The 21,728-nt window shown below is 48.4% G+C and overlaps 4 protein-coding genes across 6 annotated transcripts; 2 read left to right on the top strand and 2 right to left on the bottom strand.

The window, feature by feature from the left end:
- The first annotated feature begins 212 nt into the window (after positions 1–212).
- On the top strand, positions 213–4,286 carry Psme2 (proteasome activator subunit 2). 3 transcript variants are annotated; one of them, XM_042686348.1, is made up of 12 exons: positions 213–230; positions 401–461; positions 767–799; positions 1,224–1,286; positions 1,792–1,878; positions 1,972–2,002; positions 2,089–2,186; positions 2,731–2,799; positions 2,934–3,001; positions 3,163–3,217; positions 3,994–4,080; positions 4,164–4,286. In XM_042686348.1, the coding sequence occupies exons 2-12, from the start codon at positions 414–416 to the stop codon at positions 4,242–4,244; spliced, it is 720 nt and encodes a 239-aa protein (XP_042542282.1). In that variant the 5' UTR covers positions 213–230; positions 401–413; the 3' UTR covers positions 4,245–4,286. The 3 variants fall into 3 exon arrangements, with proteins under 3 accessions (XP_042542282.1, XP_042542281.1, XP_042542283.1); XM_042686347.1 differs by having other exon boundaries at positions 217–280; XM_042686349.1 differs by lacking the exons at positions 213–230; positions 1,224–1,286 and having other exon boundaries at positions 347–461.
- A 558-nt stretch (positions 4,287–4,844) lies between these two features.
- Positions 4,845–7,401, top strand: Emc9 (ER membrane protein complex subunit 9). The gene is made up of 5 exons (XM_042686350.1): positions 4,845–5,353; positions 5,469–5,545; positions 6,771–6,840; positions 6,926–7,020; positions 7,175–7,401. The coding sequence occupies exons 1-5, from the start codon at positions 5,156–5,158 to the stop codon at positions 7,353–7,355; spliced, it is 621 nt and encodes a 206-aa protein (XP_042542284.1). The 5' UTR covers positions 4,845–5,155; the 3' UTR covers positions 7,356–7,401.
- Psme1 (proteasome activator subunit 1) lies at positions 7,395–10,260 on the bottom strand. The gene is made up of 11 exons (XM_042686346.1): positions 10,113–10,260; positions 9,376–9,408; positions 9,212–9,274; positions 8,995–9,105; positions 8,864–8,909; positions 8,639–8,736; positions 8,336–8,404; positions 8,178–8,245; positions 7,973–8,027; positions 7,807–7,893; positions 7,395–7,619 (listed from the first exon to the last, which is right to left on the bottom strand). The coding sequence occupies exons 1-11, from the start codon at positions 10,149–10,151 to the stop codon at positions 7,539–7,541; spliced, it is 750 nt and encodes a 249-aa protein (XP_042542280.1). The 5' UTR covers positions 10,152–10,260; the 3' UTR covers positions 7,395–7,538.
- A 4,679-nt stretch (positions 10,261–14,939) lies between these two features.
- Fitm1 (fat storage inducing transmembrane protein 1) lies at positions 14,940–16,220 on the bottom strand. The gene is made up of 2 exons (XM_042686471.1): positions 15,953–16,220; positions 14,940–15,577 (listed from the first exon to the last, which is right to left on the bottom strand). Exons 1-2 carry the CDS (start codon positions 16,216–16,218, stop codon positions 14,965–14,967), a joined length of 879 nt encoding a protein of 292 aa, XP_042542405.1. The 5' UTR covers positions 16,219–16,220; the 3' UTR covers positions 14,940–14,964.
- Positions 16,221–21,728: the final 5,508 nt, after the last annotated feature.

Here is a 21,728-nt window from a genome sequence, read left to right on the forward strand (position 1 = left end):
CGCTCGGACACTTCATTGTACCCTTCTCATAGTCGTTCTTAGGGACACCCACCATTGCACACCCTTTTTCTATTCTACACTCAGCCCAACCCCGAACTTCCCCTGGACAGTCCTCACGACAAGCCCCGCCTCCCCCCGAGGAACAACCTCTGTTCCAGTCCTCCCGCTGTGCCCCCTTTGCTCGGACAGCCTCTGCGCTTGAGACCCAGCCAGAACCGCTCTTCCTGGTGGTAACGGGCCTGGGACTAGCTGAAGAACTACAGATTGGATTGTAGTTCTTGTAGGCTTGCCAAGAGGAGGGGGGAAATGGGAGGAGGGAGGGGTGGGGCTGAGAGGGGCGGGCCTGGGCCCGGGGACTGAAATCGAAAGCCGGTAGCTAGCTGGGGGACCTGTGTTCTAGCAACTGGAGCAGCATGGCTAAACCGTGTGGGGTCCGCTTAAGCGGGGAAGCCCGTAAACAGGTACCAAGGAACCGGAGGGCTGGAAGGGGTCGGGGAACCCTCCAAATGGAAGCCAAGCTGGGGTGCTGAAAGGGACCAAGGCAGTGCCAGAGAATTCCCCCAATCTCTCTTTAGTGCTTTCACTTTCTGCCCCGGGATCCTCAAATTCCTGCCCTTTAGCCAGTCTGCACTGAGCAAAGGCTTCCAGGGAAAACTGGCTTGTGGGAAAGATCTGAGCCACAGTTGGGCACCCTGTTGGGGTTTGGGGACAGGATTTTCCTCTTTACAACCGGAACCCTTAATCAGCATCCGGGTATTCTGTGCAGGTGGATGTCTTCAGAGACAATCTTTTCCAGGAGGTAAGTCTCTCTGAATTCAAGCAATTTGACACCGAATCTTGGTGTAATACTTTGAGGATCACAAGCTCTCAGAGAACCCCCGCAGACCCACCCTATACTTGCTCCTTACTTCCTTTACCAAGCCTTCACCCAAGGTGAGCCCCTGATTTCTGATTTCTACTTTCAGTCTAACCCCTCTAGGACTCTTGCCTCTTCTGTACTTTCTTTTGATGGGAAAGGACAGGCATGCATCCCAAATCACAAATGCCAAGGTTTTAACCTTTGGTTCTGCCTCTCACTAGCTTGGGCAAGTCCCTTCGTTTCCAGGGTTTCAGTTTCCTAAGTTCAGAGTCTTGGACTCAATGATTCTCAAGGGCCTGTCCAGGTTCATTTCTTACATCTCATTGGGTGTTTTCTATGACTGTTTGTGCAATGTAACCCACAGGCTGAAGAATTTCTCCACAGATTCTTGCCACAGAAAATAATTTACCTGAATCAGCTTTTACAAGTGAGTGGGTCCCTTCTGCTCTAGCCCTTGGTCTCTTTCTCCTCCACCTACCCTTTTGTGTCTGTGTGTTTGCTAGTCCTGGGGCTTGAACTCTGGGCCTAGGGCCCTACCCCTGAACTTTTTTGCTTAAGGCTAGTGCTCTACCACTTGAGCTACAAATGCACTTCTGGCTTTTTGATAATTAGAGATAAGGACTTTGCTGCTCAACTGGTTTTGAACTGCAATCCTCAGATCTCAGCCTCCTGAGTAGCAAGGATTACAAGAGTAAGCCATTAGCGCCTGGCTTTGATCCACTGTTTTAAACTAAGAACTGGGCTCAGCATGCAGAAAACAGCTGTGAATAACAGACTGGGAATGTTGGGATAGTGTGAAGCCTGAGCCTAGGTTGGAGACAGAGAGCAGATGGAATGTGGGGTGAGGGGAGAGGAGAGTTGGAGGGGAATATAAATGTAACTTTGGGTGAGGGGAAGAGGGTAGACAGTTCCTGACAGTGAACTCTGTGCAGGAGGACTCTTTCAATGTGGCCGATCTCACTTCCCTCCGAGCCTCACTGGACATCCCTATCCCAGATCCTCCACCCAAAGATGATGAGGTGAGGCACACAGAGTACAGAACTTGGACTATAAACTCAATTGGAGATGTTACTCTTTCAACTTCTAAAGCTACTTTCCTTTTTTGGCTTTAGATGGAGACAGATAAACAGGAGAAGAGAGAAGGTAATGCGAGAATGTGTGATTAGGGTAGGAGAAATGACACACTGACTACTGGATGAGAAAGGCCTGAAATCCTCTCTCTCTCACAGTCCCTAAGTGTGGTTTTCTCCCTGGAAATGAGAAGGTGTTGGCCCTGCTTGCTGTGGTTAAGCCAGAAGTGTGGACTCTCAAAGAGAAATGCATTCTGGTAAGGCTGTCAGCTGGGGAAAGTGGGAAGAGAAGACAAGCAACGCCAGGCAATGGTCTCTTTTAGAGATGTAATTGTTTCATTCAGAAACCTAAGGAAACTTATTTCTGTGCTTTGTGTTTAGATACTTACTGTTCTCAGCAGTCTGCTAGATTTCTAGTATCACAATGGTACAGCTGAAATCAGAAACTAGGATATATCCACCTGTATAACCTCAGAATCTTCTGCTGTACTAAGTGCCCAGTGGAGAGATAAGATATAGTGAATTGCTTTAAAAGATTGGACCCAAGAAGGAAACCAAGTTCAAATCCTGATTGTGACTTACCTAAATGAGATCCTTAAGTAAGTCTGTGACTCAGTTGTTGAATCTGTTAAATGAGCAGAGTAAGAATATATACTTTGGAAAGTTTCCATGATAATAATAATTCATCATAGTACATGGCACATAATGAATATTCAATTACGTGTAGCTATTATTAGGATATGGCATAATAGGAAGAAACCAGTGCATTTGTTGAATGATTCCTCCTCTTAATCTATGTAGGTGATAACATGGATCCAGCATCTGATCCCAAAGATTGAGGATGGAAATGATTTTGGGGTGGCAATACAGGTAAGAAATGGGTAACTAAGGACACAGTATGGAGAAATTTGTAAGAGACAGAAGATGAGCATGATCTAGGATGAAAAGTGAAATAGCTAGTGAGGAAGGGAGATGAGCTGTTTTCTTTTCCTCCACGTCTGTAGGAGAAGGTACTGGAAAGAGTGAATGCTGTCAAGACCAAAGTGGAAGCCTTTCAGACAACCATTTCCAAGTGAGGGCAGCAGGAGGACCTGAATGGGGGCTGCAGGGATGTTTCTGTTGGACTCCCAAAGCTGCACAGTCCCATCAGGATGATGGGAGATTTGGGGAAAGACGTGTTGGAATACCTGTTCTTCAAAACACATTTCTGTGCTATTACCCTTGCTTTGGCAGGTACTTCTCAGAACGTGGGGATGCGGTTGCTAAGGCCTCTAAGGAGACCCATGTAGTAAGTGCACAATCCACCTGCCTTTTAGCTGAGGCTGGCTGGGGTGGGATTGAGCTGAGGGGAAGCCATCTTCTTTTTCTTATTTATTACTTTCCCAACATGGAGAATATTAAAGCCAAAAACTTAGTAAAACTGATTTGGAAGCCAGGCACTGGTGGCTCATGCCTGTAATCCTAGCTACTTAGGTGGATAAAATCTGAGGATCAAGGTTGGAAGCTGTTCTAGGAGACACTGGAGCTGTGCCACAAGTTGTAGAGTACAAAGCTTAAGTAAAAAAATTCAAAGACATGCACTGGGTTCAATCCCCAATACTGGCACAAAATAAGAAAACCCTTGATTTGGGCTTCAACAATCTTGACCCTTTTCTCTTTTCTCTGCTTGATCCTATGTGATCCCATTTGTTGGTGGTGAGATAGGCCCATCTTTAACTTTCTATTCTGGTTGTTGTTTTGTTTTTTTTTAATTTCTTTTTGCAGTCCTAGGCTTGAACTCAGGGCTTAAACACTGCCTCCGAACTTGTTTGCTCAAAGCTATTGCTCCACCACATGAACCACAGCTCCACTTCTGGCTTTTTGGCGATTAATTAAAGATAAGAGTATTACAGACTTTCCTGTCTGGGCTGGCTTTGGTCCACAATCCTCAGATCTCAGCCTCCTGAGTAGCTAGCATTACAGGTGTGAAGCCACCTGCACCCAACTCAAATTCTATTCCGTATATGGGAAAACAGTGTTCCAACTTCCTGTGGGGCTAACTCAGCTTTGCGTCCTACATCCCAGATGGATTATCGAGCTTTGGTGCATGAACGGGATGAAGCAGCCTATAGGGAGCTCAGGAACATGGTGCTGAACTTGAGGGCCTTCTATGTGAGTGTGGAGGAAGCTCATAAGGGAGGTGGATGGAGGAACAGAAGGCCAAGAACCTAACTCTTGTTCTTCTGGCTTTCTAGGCTGAGCTTTATCATATAATCAGTAGCAACCTGGAGAAAATTGTCAACCCAAAGGGTGAAGAGAAGCCATCTATGTACTGAGTTCAAGACTAGAAGAAAAATAAATGACGTGCTTTTTGTGGATTGCTTCTGTGTGTGTCAGTCATTCAAAGATCACAAGGCACCTGTGGTTCATGTCTGTAATCCTAGCTACACAGGAGGCTGAGATGTGAGGATTGCAATTCAAAGCCAGTCTGGACAGTAAGATCCATGAAACTTGTCTCCAATTAACCACCAAAATAAGCTGGAAGTTTGCTGTGGGCCAAAAGAGATCACTAGTCTTGAGCATAAAAGTTCAGGGACAGTGCTCACACAGAGAGAGATCTTGTTCAAAGGTCTACTACTGAGGACAAGGGACTGGCATTTCCTTAAGCTGATCTGCCTGAAGCTCGCGGGAGGGGAGGGAGGAGGCGGGCTAGTGGCGGGGCGGGGGGTGGGGAGGGTGGCGGAGATGTAGCCCAGGTACTGCAAAGATAGCTTGCAGCAGCCCAAAGCAGAAGTCAGATAGCCAATAAACATCCCGGCAATTTTCTTTTCCCTACAATTTACGTTCTTTCCGGTTCGCTAGAGACAAAGGCGGGGCAAGGCTGAGCGCACCCGCTGATTGGATAAAGGAAGAACTCTGGACCTACTGTAGAGCGCTCTGTGGGCGGGACTCCCGGAGACTGTAAGGAGCAGGCGTGGATCTGCGCCCCGGCGGCTGGAATTGGGCCGAGGCGGGGCTCTGTGTCGCGGGAGGTTAAGGACCTCCTTCTCGCCCACCCTGGGGGGTTAAGAGGGACGGCCTCCTGACCGAGGTCGCTGGTAGCCGGAGGTCTGTCTTGCCTTCCAGCAGTGTTGGCGTCACGGTTGAATCTAATTGAGGAGTCACTGGGAAAGGCCAAGCTCGCTTTTGCGAGGCGGAGAACCGGCACTAATCGGGCCTGCTGCGTCCCTGGCAGGCCCTGCCCGCCATGGGGGAGGTGGAGATCTCGGCCCGGGCCTACGTAAAGATGTGCCTGCATGCTGCTCGGTACCCACACGCTGCGGTCAATGGGCTGTTGCTGGCGCCTGCGCCGCGGTCCGGGGAATGCCTGTGTCTCACCGATTGTGTGCCCCTCTTCCACAGCCAACTGGCCTTGTCCGTCATGCTGGAGGTCGCCCTCAACCAGGTGCTGCCGCTGGACGCACAACCCCCATCGCCAGCCCCCGAAACCCTTCACAGTAGTGCACGCCCACAGAATCAGTGGCAAGATTTAGTTACTGATGGCCCCTTTTCCACGACAGGTGGATGTGTGGGGCGCACAGGCCGGTCTGGTGGTAGCTGGGTACTACCATGCCAATGCAGCCCTGGATGATCAGAGGTGAGTCGGGTAGCCAGAGGCAGAAGCCACATGATTAAGGTAGGTTTGGTTGGAGTGCATATAAATCAAGATTATCCTGTCCATCTTTTCTTCAAATGCTTAGGAGCAGGGTCTGCACACCAGGCACTACGCTTGGTACTGGAGTGAGGCGTTAAAAAGATGAATAGGACAGAGTCCTGCCCTAGAGTAGCTGTTGTGGGGGGTGGGAAGGACAAGTATTTCAACTAGAACAGTCTGATCTTGCGTTAAATGAGTGTCCCTCTAGGTTAAGTGCTGAAAAAAAGTAGAAAAAGCTGAACCCAGCACCTTAAAAAAAGAATTTAAAATCAAAATGTATTTCTAACATAATCAAGTTAGAAATAGTTTTGTAATTTGCTTTCCTTCTTCACTTAATAGATTTTTTTTTTTACATCTTTCCATTTCCACAGCAAGATCTACCTTACCCAAATGGCTATATAGTATGCATGTAACTATATTTAATGCTTTACAGTAAACATTGAGGGTATTTCCAAAGTTGGGTAATGGTGGCTCACATCTGTAATTCTAGTTCCTCAAGAGGTTGAGATCTGAGAATAGTGTATGGTTCAAAGCCGCCTGGAAAGGAAAGTCCATGATACTCTTATTTCTAATTTTCCACTAAAAAAAAAAAGCCAGAAGTGGAGGTGTGGCTCAGGTTGTAGAGTGCCAGCCTTGAGTGAAAAAGCTAAGGGACAGCACCCAAGCCCTGAGTTCACACACCAGTACTGGAACCCACAACAGGGGTATTTCCATTTATTTGTTAATTATGGAGACTTTGCTGTTACAGTCAATTATTTGCTTTTTTTTTTTTTTTTTTTTTGTGGTATTGGGGATTAAACCTAGGATCTTGCACTTGCTAAGAAAGAGCTCTACCACCTACGCCACACCCTCGGTAAATTTATATTGGAATTTCTTGGTTAGCTATATAGTATTTAGTTTCATCCTGGCTAGCTATGCCAAATTACTCTCCAAAAAGACCTCCTTTGATTTCCACTCTCACCAGCAGTGTCTGAGCACCTGTTTCCCACAGTACTCAAGCATCAAGCAATCGTTCACCAAGCATCAAGCAGGCCCTATCCTCTCAGGCCAGCTACAGGGAAAGGCTACAACTGCACCCACATCTATGACACCTGGGAGGCCCACCTCAGATGGACAGGGTCTGCCCACAGAGTCGGCTCCTCATTCCTCTGATCTTCCTTCTACGCAGCCCTGGGTCTCTGGCCTTGAAAATCGCTGGGCGAATTGCAGAGTTCTTCCCTGATGCAGTACTTATTATGGTGAGACTTGTGTGTGGGGGTGAAGAGGTGGACAAAAGTAGGGAAGAGGGGTTTCTTGAAACTCCATTGCCTTTTGCCTCCCCAGTTGGATAATAAGAAACTAGTGCCTCAGCCTTGTGTGCCTCCAGTCATCGTCCTGGAGAGCCACGGTCTCCGCTGGATCCCCAAGGACAAGAACTTGTGAGTGTTTTACTCCCTCCACTTCTTAGAAGCCCAAGGCTGCTGGGCTTTCTCTGGTCATGATCCAAGCTTCTTACTCTAGACCCAACTTCTTTTAAGTCTATATATGGCTCTACTGCATGCTGTTTGACCTCTGTGGACTGTTCTCTTTCAGAGTGATGTGGAGGGACTGGGAAGAGTCACGGCAGATGGTGGGAGCACTACTGGAGGGCCGGGCACACCAGCACCTTGTGGACTTTGACTGTCACCTTGATGACATCCGACAGGATTGGACGAACCAGAAACTCAACACCCAGATCACCCAGTGGGTTGGTCCCACCAATGGAAATGCCTGAGCCAAGGACTAGGAAGGTTGAACCAATAAAGAGATGGGCTGGTGGGCAACAATGACTGTATTTATTGTGTCTGGGAGACAAACTGAGGGAGAAACCTCAACAGGAAGAAGTTAGGGGAAAGGTCTGGAGTCCTTGATTCAAAAAAAGCAGGGATAAGCTGTCACAAAATGAGAGAAGAGGCTCTCAGTAGATCATCCCCTTTGTTTCTCCCCGGGGCTTCTTGAGTTTCTCGAAGTTCTTCAGAATGATGTCATACAACACAGCCTATACGGGCAGGGTAGAGGAGGGAGGGGGTCAGACACAGGCCTCTGGTGGTTTCATGTCTTATGGAGAGGCTGAGTTTTGTCTTTCTCCACCCCCCAGCATGAGGAGTCAGGAAGTGGGTAGCCTGAGAAAGATGCCTCTGCCAACCCCAATCGTCCCCTCCCCTCCCCTCCCCTCCCCTCCTCACATAAACATTTCGGATCTCCATGACCATCAGCCGAATGTCCTGGTACTCTGCCTCATCCAGCTCATGCACCAGCTGCCGATAATCACCCTGCAGAAATTCAGGGTCAGACCTGACCTGACTTGAAATGTGTCCTTCCCCCATGTACCCTAACCTGAGCCTCACGTACCACATGGGGCTGCTTGGCTGCTTTTGTCACTGCATCACCACGTTCAGAGAAATACCTGTGGGAAGTACAGGTGGTTTATATAGAGTGGAAAAAGAGTGCAGGCCTCTGTCCAAAACAAAGGCAGAAGAATGTGCTTGGGAGTAGAGATATCCTCCGTCCCAGAATAAAGGTAATTTGTTGTGGGTTCAGTTGGCCAGTTACTCACTTAGAGATTTGAGTATGGAAACCTTCCAGTTTGGTATGAAGGCTGGTCATCAGCTCAAACACCTTTTCCTGAAGGAAGAAATAGTAGTGAGAGACGTTGAAAAGGAAGCATGAGCTACACAGGAAGGCAGGAAAGTCAGAAGGGGACAGTGTTCTTACCTGGACAGCCACTCCAAAATTATTTCCATCTTCAATCCTAGGAATCTGTAGCTGCAACCAGGTAGTGACCTGGAGGAGTGGGGGGAACCACATCAACTCTCACCCAGTTGCTAGGCTCTTATCTTCCCTTTCTTCACTACCCACACTGATAGAGGGATGCCAGGTTCATTTTGAGCCCTAGGGTCTGGATTGCTAGACTTTCTTGCTGGGCCTTCTCCCAAGATTTAGCAAATGTCATGCTCTAACTGGCAGGGTCCAAGAAGGCAAAGGGTAGAAGCCTGGAGATGGAAGTGGAAGGCTCACCAGGTTGAGCTGCTCAGTGACATCTTTGATCTCAGGTTTTAGGCGCTGCAGGAGGACCACAATCTTTTCATTGCAGTTCACTGGGCCACAGGGAGGACCTAGAGAGTTAGGCAATGGGTCAGTTAGTTACATGTTTGAGGATGAGGCAGAAGAGAGTGGATCCTTAGGCAGTATCCCCTGCATCTTGGGACCCAAGTCTTTTCCCAGCACGTAAGTATTAGGCACCTTTGTCGTCATCTTCCCCTTTCTTTTTTTCATCTTTGTCTTCCTTCTGCAAGGAGAGAGGAGCTCATGGAAACAGGACTAAGGTTTGTTTTCCCCTGGTTGGGCCCTTTCTCCCAGATCTCTTGGCTTGCCTCCTGTTGTTTCTTCCGCTCTTCCTTCTCTTTCTCCTTAGCTGGATCTGGTATTGGGATGTCCAATGGAGCCTTCAGATTGCTCAGGTTGGCTTCATTGAGTGCCGGCTCCTGATGTAAGGTAGAGATCAGGTGTTCCTCTCATCTCCTCACACTCAGACCCCTCACACCCAGACTTCCCCTTGGGCCCTACTCCCTACTTGCCTGTCCCCATTACCTTTAAAAATGCATCCAACTCAGCAATCTTCTTAGGGAAATAGCTCCCAAGCAGGTTCTCTGTCTGAGTGAGGAAGATGGGGTCAGAATCAGACACAAGCCTGAGCAGTAGGGGTGGTAGGTAGGGTAGGGTAGGGGTGAGGCTGTGGAAAGGGCAGGTCTTACCTTAGCACACAGGTCTTCCCGAAACACATCTACCTGTGGAACACAGGCAACCCTTTAGAAGCCTGGCTTTAAGATCAGTTTTTTGGGGGCCAGTTCCCTAAGGGTAGTGTAGGGGCTGGCCTGGGGAGGGGTAAAATGGATCCCTTTGAAGCCACACCTAAAGAAGGTGAGATATAGGTACTGAGTGGACTGGGGGTGGGGGGAATGAGGTAGATCTCTGGGACTCTGAATCTGTGTATGGGAGCAGGGAGCGGGCTCTATGCAGATGGAGGTGAGAACCGTGAATGGTACTTGACCGTGAATTGTACTTCATGTTAGGACATTCCGGGCCTCCCGGCCTGTATAGAGGGGTGTTAGTACTGTCCTATGCGAGAAGGAAGAGACTGAGTAACCTGTGGAGGGAGACTGGCGGCCCTTCCTAAAAGGGAGACACAGGTGGTGTGCAGGCAGGACCTGTCTGTGTGTGGCCTGAGCCAGCGGACTTCCCTTCCACGCTAGCTCTCCGCTTCACCTCGCCCCGCCGATCACAGCTGCCTCCCATCCCAGCCGGCTCAGGTGCTCCGGGCCCGGTTGACAGGACCCCCCCGGCCCCGATTCAGATCCGGGGCTGGGGGGAAGCCAGCAGGGGGGGGGGATCATTCAGATCCGGGGCTGGGGGGGGCAGCTGGGGAGGGGTCCCTCAGCCCCTCGGAGCCACGCCCCCCGAAAGGGCCCCTTCTTGAACCCTCAGCACTTACCTTGGCTTGGGCTTCGGGCTGGACCCTGAGCATGGCCATGGCCGGGGCGGGGGGCCAGAACCGCACGAGGAGAGGGGCAGGGGCCGGCAGGGAAGGAAAAGTGAAAGCGGAGCTGGCCACGCGCGCGGCCTCCTTGCGGAGCGCGAGCGGAGGGACCAGCGGAGGCGGGGACAGCCCGAGACCCGAGCCGGGCGGGGCGGGGGCTCCCCCTGCAGCCCGACGGCCGCGTTTCCGCCCGGCTTCTCCCGGCCCGGCTCTGGCGCCAGCCTCCCAAAGCCTGGTTTCCAGCCATCCCAACGCTGCCCATCTCGGGCCTGGCAGCCCCTGCCTCCCCTCTCCCCACCTCCCCTATGGCTCTCTTTTTCCCCCTGATCCGCCCAGGGACTATAATCAGTCTTATGAGAGCCACTTCTTTCTGGCTTCTGTTGCCTAGTCTTGCTAGGGTGCCCCATTGCACCCTGGGTATCCTCTGGCCCACAAAATGACACCCAGACTCTGACACTATCCAAGCCTCAGTTAGCTCTCCCCTGGACCATGGGCTGCGGAGTCCATTTTTCTATAACCTACTCTCCCAGAGCAACAGGTTCACACCTCTCTAGAGCTTTCCTTCATGATCTACTTGTCTTATATTTATTACATTTTTTTGGTGCAGGTAGAGCTCTATCACTTGAGCCAAAGCTCCACTTAGGTCTTTTCCTTTTTCTTTCTTTCTTTTCTTTTCCTTCCTTCCTTCCTTCCTTTTTTTTTTTTGATTTCGTGGAAAGTCTCACAGACTTTCCTACCATGGCTGGCTTTGAAGGGAGATCCTCAGATCTCAGCCTCTTGATTAGGAGAATTACAGGCAGGAGCCGCTGTAGCCACTATTGCTTTCCTCTCATGCATTGCAATTGCAAATATTTTCTGTTTGTTTCTCAAACAGTTGCTTGTTCCTATCTCAGGTACTTTGCCCTTGAGAAATCCTTTGCCTGAAACACTCTCCCCCAGTGTGTGGACATTCAGTTCTGAGCTCAGATGTCAGTTCCTCAGAGAGAGCTTTCTCCAGCATCCTTCATAAAGTATCTTCTCCCCTTTGTTACAGATCAGTCTATTGTAGTACTGACATCTTTCTCTCTGATATTAGACAATTTAATGGTACTGATATAGGAAAATGTAGTGGTTTAAACCAAGGCTGAGCAAACTTTTCGTAAGGTGTTAGATGATTTAGGCTTTGTGGGCCTTGCAGTCTGTAGTATCTACTTAGTTTTTCTACTGTAGCAAGAAAGTAGCCTAGGTAATTGAATTAGTGTGGCTGGGTTTCAGAAAACCTTAATTTATAGATACTAGAATTTGAATTTCATATAATATTCAAGTGTCAGGAATTATTCATCTTTGATTTTTGTTGTTGTTGTTGGTCATTGGGCTTGAACTCTGGGGTTGGGCGCTGTCCCTCAGCTATTCAGCTCAAGGTGAGCGTTCTACTGCTTGAGCCACAGTGCCACTTTCAGTTTTGTAGTAGTTTATTGGAGATAAGAGTCTCCAAGGACTTTCCTGACCTGGCTGGCTCCAACTGTGATCCTTAGATGTCAGCCTCCTGAGTAGCTAGGATTACAGGTGTGAGCCACTGGCACCTGACTCATCTTTGCTTTTTTAACATATAAAAATGTAAATATTATTCTTAGCTTGCAGGCCATACAAAAACTGCCCACAGGAGGGCTGTAGTTGCTAATTTCTTGTTGTTTTTTGTTTGTTTAGAACATAGACAACGTACCCATATTGTCTGATTTGTAATCCTGGCTCCCCTAATTGCTAGCTATGAACAAGTGACTTTAACTTCTGACCTTAATTTTCACAACTGTACAATGGTAATACTATTAAATCTACCTCGGTCTGACAAAGTGGTTCATGCCTGTAATCCTGCTTACTCGGGAAGCTGATAACTGAGGGTAAGGTTTAAAGTCAGCCTGGGTAGATAAATCTGAGAGACTCTTATCTCCAAGTAACCAGCAAAAAAAAAAAAAAAACTGGAAATGGAGGTGTGGCTCAAATAGTACAGCAGCAGCATTGAGCAAGGGCATAAGGCCAAGAGTTTAAGTCCCAGTATTGGCAAACACAACAACAAAAAACACCAAAAGTGATCCCATGGTGTTGGTGTGAGAACTGATGTGTTAATATAACAAACTTAAAGAGCCGGGCACCAGTGGCTCATACCTGTAATCTTAGCTACTCAGGAGGCTGAGATCTGAGGACTGCAGTTCAAAGCCAGCCCAGACAGGAAAGTCCATGAGACTCATCTCAAATTAACCACCAGAAAACTGCAAGTGGTGCTGTGACTCAAGTGGTAGAGCATTAGCCTTGAACTGAAGAGCTATACAACTTGTGGGTGGGAATGGAAGGGAAAAATTGGGAGACAAAGAGAGAAGGGGTGACACTGTACAAAAAACATGTGCTCTTTACATGACTTATGTAACTGTAACTCCCCTGTACATTGCCTTTATAATAATAATTTTAAAAACATACAAAATTTACAGGTATTTAAAATTATATGGTACAGAGTAAGCACACTGCTAGTGTTTGCTATTATTATTTGTGATTAACACTTGCCTTAACAGCAGAAACCTTGTCTGTCTTACAGATTACAAGTGTGAGCCATGAACAATCAGCTTCTGAGAGACATACATTACCATAAAGCTATAAGTGGAACTGTGGCTCAACTGGTAGAATGTTAACTTTGAGCAAAAGAAGCTCGGGAGCAGTGCTCAAAACCCAGTTCAAACTAAGTTCAAAATCCAGAACCACTACACAACATTTACTCTACCTGCCTGCGATCTGTTCTCTAACTCAAGAAGAAAAAGGCAGCATGTCTGGAGTCTAGTGAGCTCAGCCCATGCCGTTCTGGGTGTGTTCCATAGGACTAGCTCAGGATGGAATCATGGGAGTTGGGAAGCTGACAAGGGCTCCATGCACACCTTTCCACCAGCGGTGGAAACACCAGCGGTGCTGACCGGTGAGGTTCCCTGCACGAACCAGGCCCTCCCAGCCGTGCTGAGACCGTGGAGTGATGTGATGGACATTTTTAAAGCTTTAGAATGCTTTTATAGCAAGGTGGAAATGACCAAGAAGTAACTAAAAGGCTAAAGAGTTGGGAGGGCAAGTATTTTTTCTCGTGACAAATTCTCAAAAGTGTGTTGTTACCAAACCAGATTTTCACTTTTTTAACATGAAACAGTGGTATTTAAAATCCAGACCTACCATGATGCAATTTCACTTTCATTGCTTTTGTTGCTTAATAATTAAGCTTTGCGTCATGCTGCCTTCTGTCTATGCTTCAAATCTTCATGAGCCTATTTCATTTTGTAGACTTGAATGACAAATTGCTTCTCATCTAAGTATGTTCAGAGTTAAATGTTGAAGAATATCGTGTAACATTTATCCAATAAAGTCTTTGATTAAAAAAAAAAATCCAGGGGGCTGGGAAGGTGGCTCAGTGGTAGAGCGCTTGCCTTGCATGCATGAGGCCCTGGGTTCAATTCCTCAGCACCACATAAGCAGAAAAAAAAAGCCGGAAGTGGCGCTGTGGCTCAAGTGGTAGAGCGCTAGCCTTGAGCTGAAGAACTGAGGGACAGCGCCCAGGCCCAGAGTTCAGGCTTCACAACTGGACCCTCCCCCCGCCAAAAAAAATCCAGGACCGGCACACACACACTAAAAATTACAAATTTCAGTACCACCAAACCCAACCAAACAAAAAATAAACCCTGCAAGTTCAAAGCCTTCATAGGTCTTTGTGGCAAAACCTTGAGTAGCTCCTAGCATGCATGACTCTGGGTTTATTCCCTAGTACAAAAGGAGAGAGAACAATAAACACACACACACACACACACACACACACACACACACACAAACACACACACACACACACACACACACACACACACACACCCAGAGTCAGGAACCTAGAGCTTAAACTCAAGGCCTGGGTGTTGTCCTTGTGTTTTATCTGCTCAAGTCTAGTGTTCTGCCACTTAAGCCACAGCTCCACTTCTGGCTTTTGGGGTATTTAATTGGAGTATCAGGAACTTTTTTCATGGCCTGGCTTTGGACTGATTCTCAGATCTCAGCCTTCTGAGAAGCCAGGATTACAGGTGTGAGCCACCAGTGCCTGGATAGAGCACTGTAATTTTGAGTTACTAGCACCATTTCTTGGTTCCACAGTCCCAGATAGCTAGAAGACTGAAAGGAAGGAGATTGTGTAGAAAATGAAAGACATGGGGGAGGGGGTGATGGAGAGGTGTGTATGCATCTATGAACATATCAAAATATCCTCCTCCCACCCTGTGCAACTAAGTGATGCTGATTAAAAAAATATAGATGAGAATAAAAGAAAAAGAAAAATAAGAAAGAAACCTAGCTATTCAGGAGGCTGAGATCCGAGGATCCAAGTTCAAAGCCAGTTTGTGCAAATAAATTCAACAGACTCTTATCTCCAGCAAAAAGCTGGAAGTAGAAGTGTGACTTAAATAATACAGTACCAGCCTTGAGTGAAAAAGCCAAAAAGAGCACAAAGCTCTGCCTGAGTTCAAAGCCCCATAATAGTACAGAGAGAGAAAGAGAGGAAAAAGTGTGTGTGTGTGTGTGTGTGTGTGTGTGTGTGTGAGAGAGAGAGAGAGACAGAGACAGAGACAGAGACAGAGACAGAGACAGACAGATAGACAGACACACACACACACAGAAACATTCCAGTTCAATGACTGAAAGGGATGGAAGGAAAAATGGAGGAAAGTGACTAGTAGACTCTTTTCTTACCCTTCCTGCCCTTTTTGGGCCCCAATAAATGATAAGAGGAGCCAGAGCCAGGCCTTTTGTGCCTTTATTTCTTTCAGTTATGCTTGCGGCTGGAGTGGGGGTAGGGGAAGAGCCCATGGCCCGGGCTCCCTGGAGACCAGGGCTGATGATACCAACTGCCATAGGTGAGGTACCAAGCAAAGGTGCCCACTGCGGCGCCCACCACCTTGTGAGTGTACTGGTGGAAATAGATGACGGTACAGAGCAACAAGAAGTTCCAGAGGCCCAGCAGCAGCACATTGAGCAGGAAGACAAGGCGTAAGGGGGTGCCAGCAGGCAGCCCGTGGGCCAGGTACTTGGCAAATACTGCTGCTTCCTCAGCCATGAGCAGGCAGCAGAAGGTGAGCAGGAAGGTGTGGGAAGAGACTGTATAGCCCCGCCATTGATGCCCAGCTGCTAGGCAGCTTCGGCGGTCTGGTAGTTCATGGAGCAGAAGACCCTGGGGTAGAGGCTCAAAGCAGGAGCCAGTCAGGTCTTCTATGAGCAGGAAGGCACGGCCAGCCCCCCGCCACACAGCCGCCCCAACTACTAGGCGACTCAGGTGTCTGGCAGTGACTGCCACGCGCCGTGTTGCCAGGAACACCACCAGCAGCACAAAGCCCCCTAGGAAGGTGCAGGTCCAGCCCCACGCTGAATTCACAAACTTTCTGTGGGCAGAGAAGAGAGAAGGCCTCTAAGATCCTGAGTTCCATCTCCCCACCCTGGTCTGTGTTCCCCTCACCCAGCTGTCCCCAGAACACTACCAGCGGTTCTCTTCCCCATGACCTTTACCACCCCCAGTCATTTGAAATTTGCCATCTTTTTAGAAGGCTGTTCCACATTCTAGGGCCTCCATTTCCTCTCCCAACTTACCCTGTAGACAGCCCCCACAAGCTCTCTTCCCCTTCCCCCTCCCCCTGACCTTCTCCTGTCCACCTCCTAGCCTATTTTTAGTGTTCAGACTGGCAAGAGAACAGGAGTTTGAAGGGAGCTGGGATCCCATAGTGCGGGAAGCCGGTTCCCATGGCCTTGAGTGGACTCACATGTTGAAGAAGTTGCCGTGACTAGCGAAGATAGTCCGAGAGTTGACATGGAACTGCAGAAGGGGTCCGAAGATGACCACTGCTGCCAACCAGGCATGGTAGAGGCGCCGTAAGCAAGGACTGCCCAGGAGGCGGGCAGCTTGCTCACTTCCAAAATACAGCAAGGCAGAGGCCACCCAGAGTAATACCTTCACCAGGCAGCCTAGCAGTGCCCGGATTCGGGTCCCAGCCCCTGGCCCTGCCCCCACCACCGGCCCCCGCTCCATATTCCCTCCCCTCCCCACTAACTGCCTGCTCTACTGGGCTGCTGAGGAGGGGCTGATCCCCCCCTCACACACAGACAAGGACAGGCAGTGACAGGTGTGGCAGACACAGGGCAGAGCCCTGATGGCAGCTGGCAGGGGGGGTGGGGAGAGGGGCGGGGGGCAGCAAGGGGCCAGGGTGAAGGGCTGCCACGTCAGCAGAGTCTTGGCCTTGGGTGCCTGGAAGTGTGTGTCCTGACAGCAACTCGTGGGTCCTTTCTTGTTAGCCCTGTGCCTTCAGCTGGAACCATGTCCTAGTTCATGTTTCAGGGCCAGGCTTGCCGATCAGGGCTGTGCTTGTCTACAGCCTGCTTGAGACTGCCTGCCATTAGTCAGCCAAAGTCCCTCTCCTGCCACCTCAGTGCTACTGTGTTTACAGAGAAATCACAGGCCATGAAGATAAAATTAATCAAACTTTGGGGAAGTTGTAAAAACAAATTTGTGTCTTGTTTTATCACCAATGCAATCTGGCTCTTCTCCTGGTGTTCTGAACAGCAAGGTGGGTATACATAGTACTGTCTACTCCAGGCTGTGGGAAACTTATCAACTGGGGCGTTGTAGCCTCTTCAGTGCACTGTGAGCCTAGTAGTCAAGCTTCAGTTCCTGTCTGGATGAGGGGGATCTCAAGGGCTAGTTGGGACAGGGATGGGTGTACAAACAAGTGATTGTACAATGGTTACATATATTGTACTTAATAGGATACCAGTTGTGTTTGATCAACACATGAAATTCAAGAGACTGGACAAAGACATCCCGTATGAGATGATGGTGGTCCAGATTGAACTGTCAGAGACTTATGATCTCCAGAAAGCAAGACAATCCATCGAGGCACGGTGAGAGGTGAACAAAAGAAGTTTATCTACACTATTTACACCAGAAAAGGGTCTTGAGACTACCTTGTCCTGGGCCACTCAGAACCAAGAGCAGCCTCAACCACCAAACCTCCAATGGGCAGTCCTGACCCCCCGACCTTTATTAGTTAGTCTGCAAACTACCAATTAGTTGGTCTGCAAACCTCCAAATCTTTGACCTCCAAAGCTCCAAAGCTCCAAACCTCCAATGGGGAAGGCTTTTCCCTGTTTTTCCCTTCCTCCTCCACTGCAGGCCGCTCCTGCTCTGCTCCGGGAGGCGCCTCTCCACAGGCCTCTCTAAAGGGAGGTCCCAAATGGCCTCCAGAGGAGGCCCCGAATGACCTATGGAGGTCTCGAGACCCCTAACGGCCCCTCAAGGAGGCCCTGAATAGCTTCCTCAAGAAGCCCCAAATAACCTCTCAAGGAGGCCCCAAATGGCCTTCAGAGGAGGCCCCAAATGACCTCTCAAGGAGGCCCCAAATGACCTCTCAAGGAGGCCCCAAATGGCCTTCAGAGGAGGCCCAAATGACCTCTCAAGGAGGTCCCAAATGACCTCCAGAGGAGGTTCCAAATGGCTTCCTCGAGAAGCCCCAAATGGCCTCTCCAGGCTTGCCCTGTCCTTCATAGGCCTGCCCTCCCCTGTTCAGGCAGGCTTTCCCCTCCTGCAGGCTCTCCCTCCACTCCTACTACTCTCCTTCCTCTACACTAATTAACTAACGTTTTTTTCCTAACGGCCCTTCCCCTAACGGTTTTCCAACTGCTATTCATGCTCCTCCCCCAAGCTGCCCACTGTCCAATCACTTCCTGACAGCTCACCATGTGAGGCTCAATGCTCCACCCCTCCAGTAGCATGCCCCGCCCCTTTCAGCGGCAGGCCCCAGTCCTTCGGCGGCATGGCACGCCCCTCCGGCGGTGACATCAGCCTCTCAAAGCCCTGCTCTATCCTGTGGCCTGGTCTGTGGAGCGGTGAGATTCGCCTCTCTTGATGTCCCGTCCCCTCCAGCAGGCCGGGCCATGGGGCCATGCTGACTATGGGGCCCCACGGGTTATTACGAGAGCCCTAAAGATCAGATTTATTTTCTGGTGATGGAAATGAAGAAACTCTAGAAAAAACAAATATCCCGTTTGGTGTTCATCAAAACGTTAAGTCTGCCCTAACTAATACCTGTGCCGCTGGGCTCCCCACACAACCCTAGCCCCAAGCCTGACCACTGGGGTTGAAGCAGGAGAGGAGAGGACGGCTTACTCAAGAAGCTTCTATTGCTCAGTTCAAGGGAAGATCATTTGTCATCTTCCTCAAAGCTGTAGCCCATTCAAAACCCAACAACAGAGGAAAAGGAAATGGGCACTCGTGGCTCACACCTGTAATCCTAGCTACTGGGGAAGTTGAGATCTGGGAATCAAGATTTGAAACCAGCCCGAAGAGCAAAGTCTGAGAAATCTTTTTTTGTTTGTTTGTTTTGGCCAGTCGTGGGGCCTGAACTCTGGGCCTGGCACTGTCCCTCAGCTCTTCAGCTCAAGGCTACTGCTCTACCACACTTGAGTGATAGCACCACTTCTGGCTTTTTCTGCTTATTTGGTGCTGAGGAATCAAACTCAGGGCCTCATGCAGCTAAGACAAGCACTCTACTACCAAGCCATCTTTCCAGCCCTTATAGAATCTATAAAAGATTTTGTTTTTGTTTTTTGGGTCCGGTCGTGGGGCCTGAACTCTGGGCCTGGGCGCTGTCCCTCAGCTCTTCAGCTCAAGGCTAGCGCTCTACCACTTGAGCCACAGCGCCACTTCCGGCTTTTTTCTTTTTGCTTATGTGGTGTTGAGGAATCAAACCCAGGGCCACAGGCATTCAAGGCAAGCGCTCTACCACTGAGCCACCTTCCCAGCCCCTATAAAAGATTTTTTGTCTTAAAAAAAAATTTTTTTTTTTTGGTGCCAGAACTGGAGCTTGAACCTAGCCTCTCAGTCTCACTTGGCTTTTTCCACTCAAGGCTGGTGCTCTACCACTTGAGACACAGCTCCAGTTCTGGCTTTCTGGTGATTAATTGCAGATAAAAGTATCAAGAGCTGAGTGATAGTGGCTCATGCCTATAATCCTAGCTACTCAGGAGGCTGAGATCTAAGAATCAAAGTTCAAAGTCAGCTCAGGCAGAAAAGTCCCTGAGAGACTCTCATCTCCAATTAACCACTCAAACAAACAAAAATCCAGAAGTGGCACTATGGCTCAAGTGATAGAGTGCCAGCCTTGAGCACAAAGAAGCTCAGAGACAGCTCCCAAGCTCTGAGTTCAAGTTCCACAACAGGGGTGGGAGGTGTGAAAGGCGGGGAAGGGAAGTAACATGAACTTTTCTGGTGTTTTATTTTTATTTTTTTTATGGTCAGGTGTGGGCCTGAACTCTGGTCCTGGGCGCTGTCCCTCAGCTCTTCAGCTCAAGGCTAGCACTCTCCCACTTGAGCCACAGCGCCACTGCTGGCTTTTTCTGCTTATGTGGTGCTGAGAATTGAACCCAGGGCCTCATGCATGCAAGGCAAGCACTCTACCACTGAGCCACTTTCCCAGCCCAACATGAACTTTTCTGTTCTGATTAGTTTTGAACTGCAATATCTGATCTCAGTCTACTGAGTAGCTAGGATTATAGGAGTGCTGTCTCCACACCCTCTTCCCTCTTCTTAAAGGTTTCATCATATTCACCCTCATTCATTCTGTCCATTGCTCATTCTCTCCTTTACCCACTCCCTACACACACACACACACACACACACACACACACACACACACACACACACACACACACACACAAAATGTGTGTGTGGGACTCTTATCTCCAATTAACCACCAGAAAATGAAACAGAACTGCTGTCCAAAGTGGTAGAGCACTAGCCTTGAGTGAAAAAGCTCAGGGACAGTGCCCAGACCCTGAGTTCAAGCCCCATGGCTGAAAATAAAAAGTTCTGGTGACTATAAAGCCTTGAGACTTAAATTTTTTTTTTCACCAGAACTGGGCTTGAATTCAGGGCCTCATGCTTGCTTAGTTAGTGTTATATTATTTCAGCTATACCACCAACTCTGCTTTTTGTCGCTTATTTTGGAGATGAAGTATCACTTGTATTCTGGATTGAATTTCCATAATTTTTAGCTGTACTAAATACATGATGAGTACAACATCTTACACCTTTTTTGTTTTTGTTTTGTTTTGCCAATACAAGGACTTGAACTCTTGGGGTCTCTTAGCTCAGTTGGTACTCTGCCACTTGAGCTACTTCCAGCTTTTTCTTTTTCTTTTTTTTTTTTTGGGGGGGGGTCTGGTTGTGGGGCCTGAATGCTGGATTTGGGCGCTGTCCCTCAGCTCTTCACCTGAAGGCTAGTGCTCAACCACTTGAGCCACAGCGCCAATTCCGGCTTTTTTCTTATGTGGTGCTGAGGAATCGAACCTAAGACCTCAGGCATGCAAGGCAAGCGCTCTACCACTGAGCCACCTTCCCAGCCCTACTTCCAGCTTTTTAAAAAAATGTAATTTTAGGGCTGGGAAGGTGGCTCAGTGATAGAGGCCCTGGGTTCAATTCCACAGCACCACATAAACAGAAAAAGCTGGAAGTGGCGCTGTGCCTCATGTAGTAGAGCACTTGCCTTGAGCTGAAGAGCTCAGGGACAGTGCCCAGGCCCAGAGTTTAAGCCCCATGACTGACAAAATAATAAATAAATAATATAATATAATATAATATAATTTTAATGCTGAGTGTTGCATGGCTCATGCTTGTAATCCTGTCTACTCAGGAGGCTGAGATCTAAGGATCTTGTCAAAGCCAACCCTGACAGGTAGGACAAAGAGAGTTTTTCTATTCTTTTCTTTTTTTCTAGTCCTGGAGTCTGAACTCAGGGCTTGGGCACTGTCCCTGAGCTTCTTTTGCTTAAGGCTAGCACCCTATCACTTGAGCCGCAGTGCTACTTTTGGCTTTTTCTGATTATGTGGTAGTGAGGAATTGAACCCAGGGCTTCATGTGTGCTGGGCATGTACTCTAAGCCACATTCCCAGCTCAAGTCCATGAGACTCTTATCCCCAACCAGAAGTAGAGTGTGGCTCAAAGTGGTAGAATGCTAGCCTTGAGCAAAAGAGCTCAGGGATAGTGACCAGGCCCTGAGTTCAAGCCCCAGGACTGATTATATATATATTATTATTAAATAGTTGTACAGAGGGCTTACCATTTCATAATCCAGGTAACGAGTACATTTCTTTTTGGAAAAATGTCACCCCTTCCTTTGCTTTCCCCATTTTATCCTTGCCCACAACTTATATACTGAATAGCATTACTGCATTTGTTCACCCTTCCTCACTTCCTTTCTATATCCTCCTTAGCTGCCGAAGAGAACTCCCAAAACAAAAAAAATAAATACAAGCACTACTATACAACCACCACCACCAATGATGCCAAAAAAACCCAGGTATTCATTTCCTGAAATTTGTTTCAATAAATATTGTTTTAAATGTTCAGAGGAATTACACCTTTGGGTTCCTCCCCTAAGGATATACATCCTCCTTCACTCTGTGTGTGAATGTCTAGAGTCCTGTATAGGTTATCATGTCCAGTTATATTTTAAACCTATCTCCCATGTATGAGAGAGAACAAGC

Source organism: Dipodomys spectabilis, unplaced genomic scaffold (genome assembly GCF_019054845.1).
Source record: "Dipodomys spectabilis isolate Male_0828 unplaced genomic scaffold, ASM1905484v1 ptg000097l, whole genome shotgun sequence".
NCBI lineage: Eukaryota > Metazoa > Chordata > Mammalia > Rodentia > Heteromyidae > Dipodomys > Dipodomys spectabilis.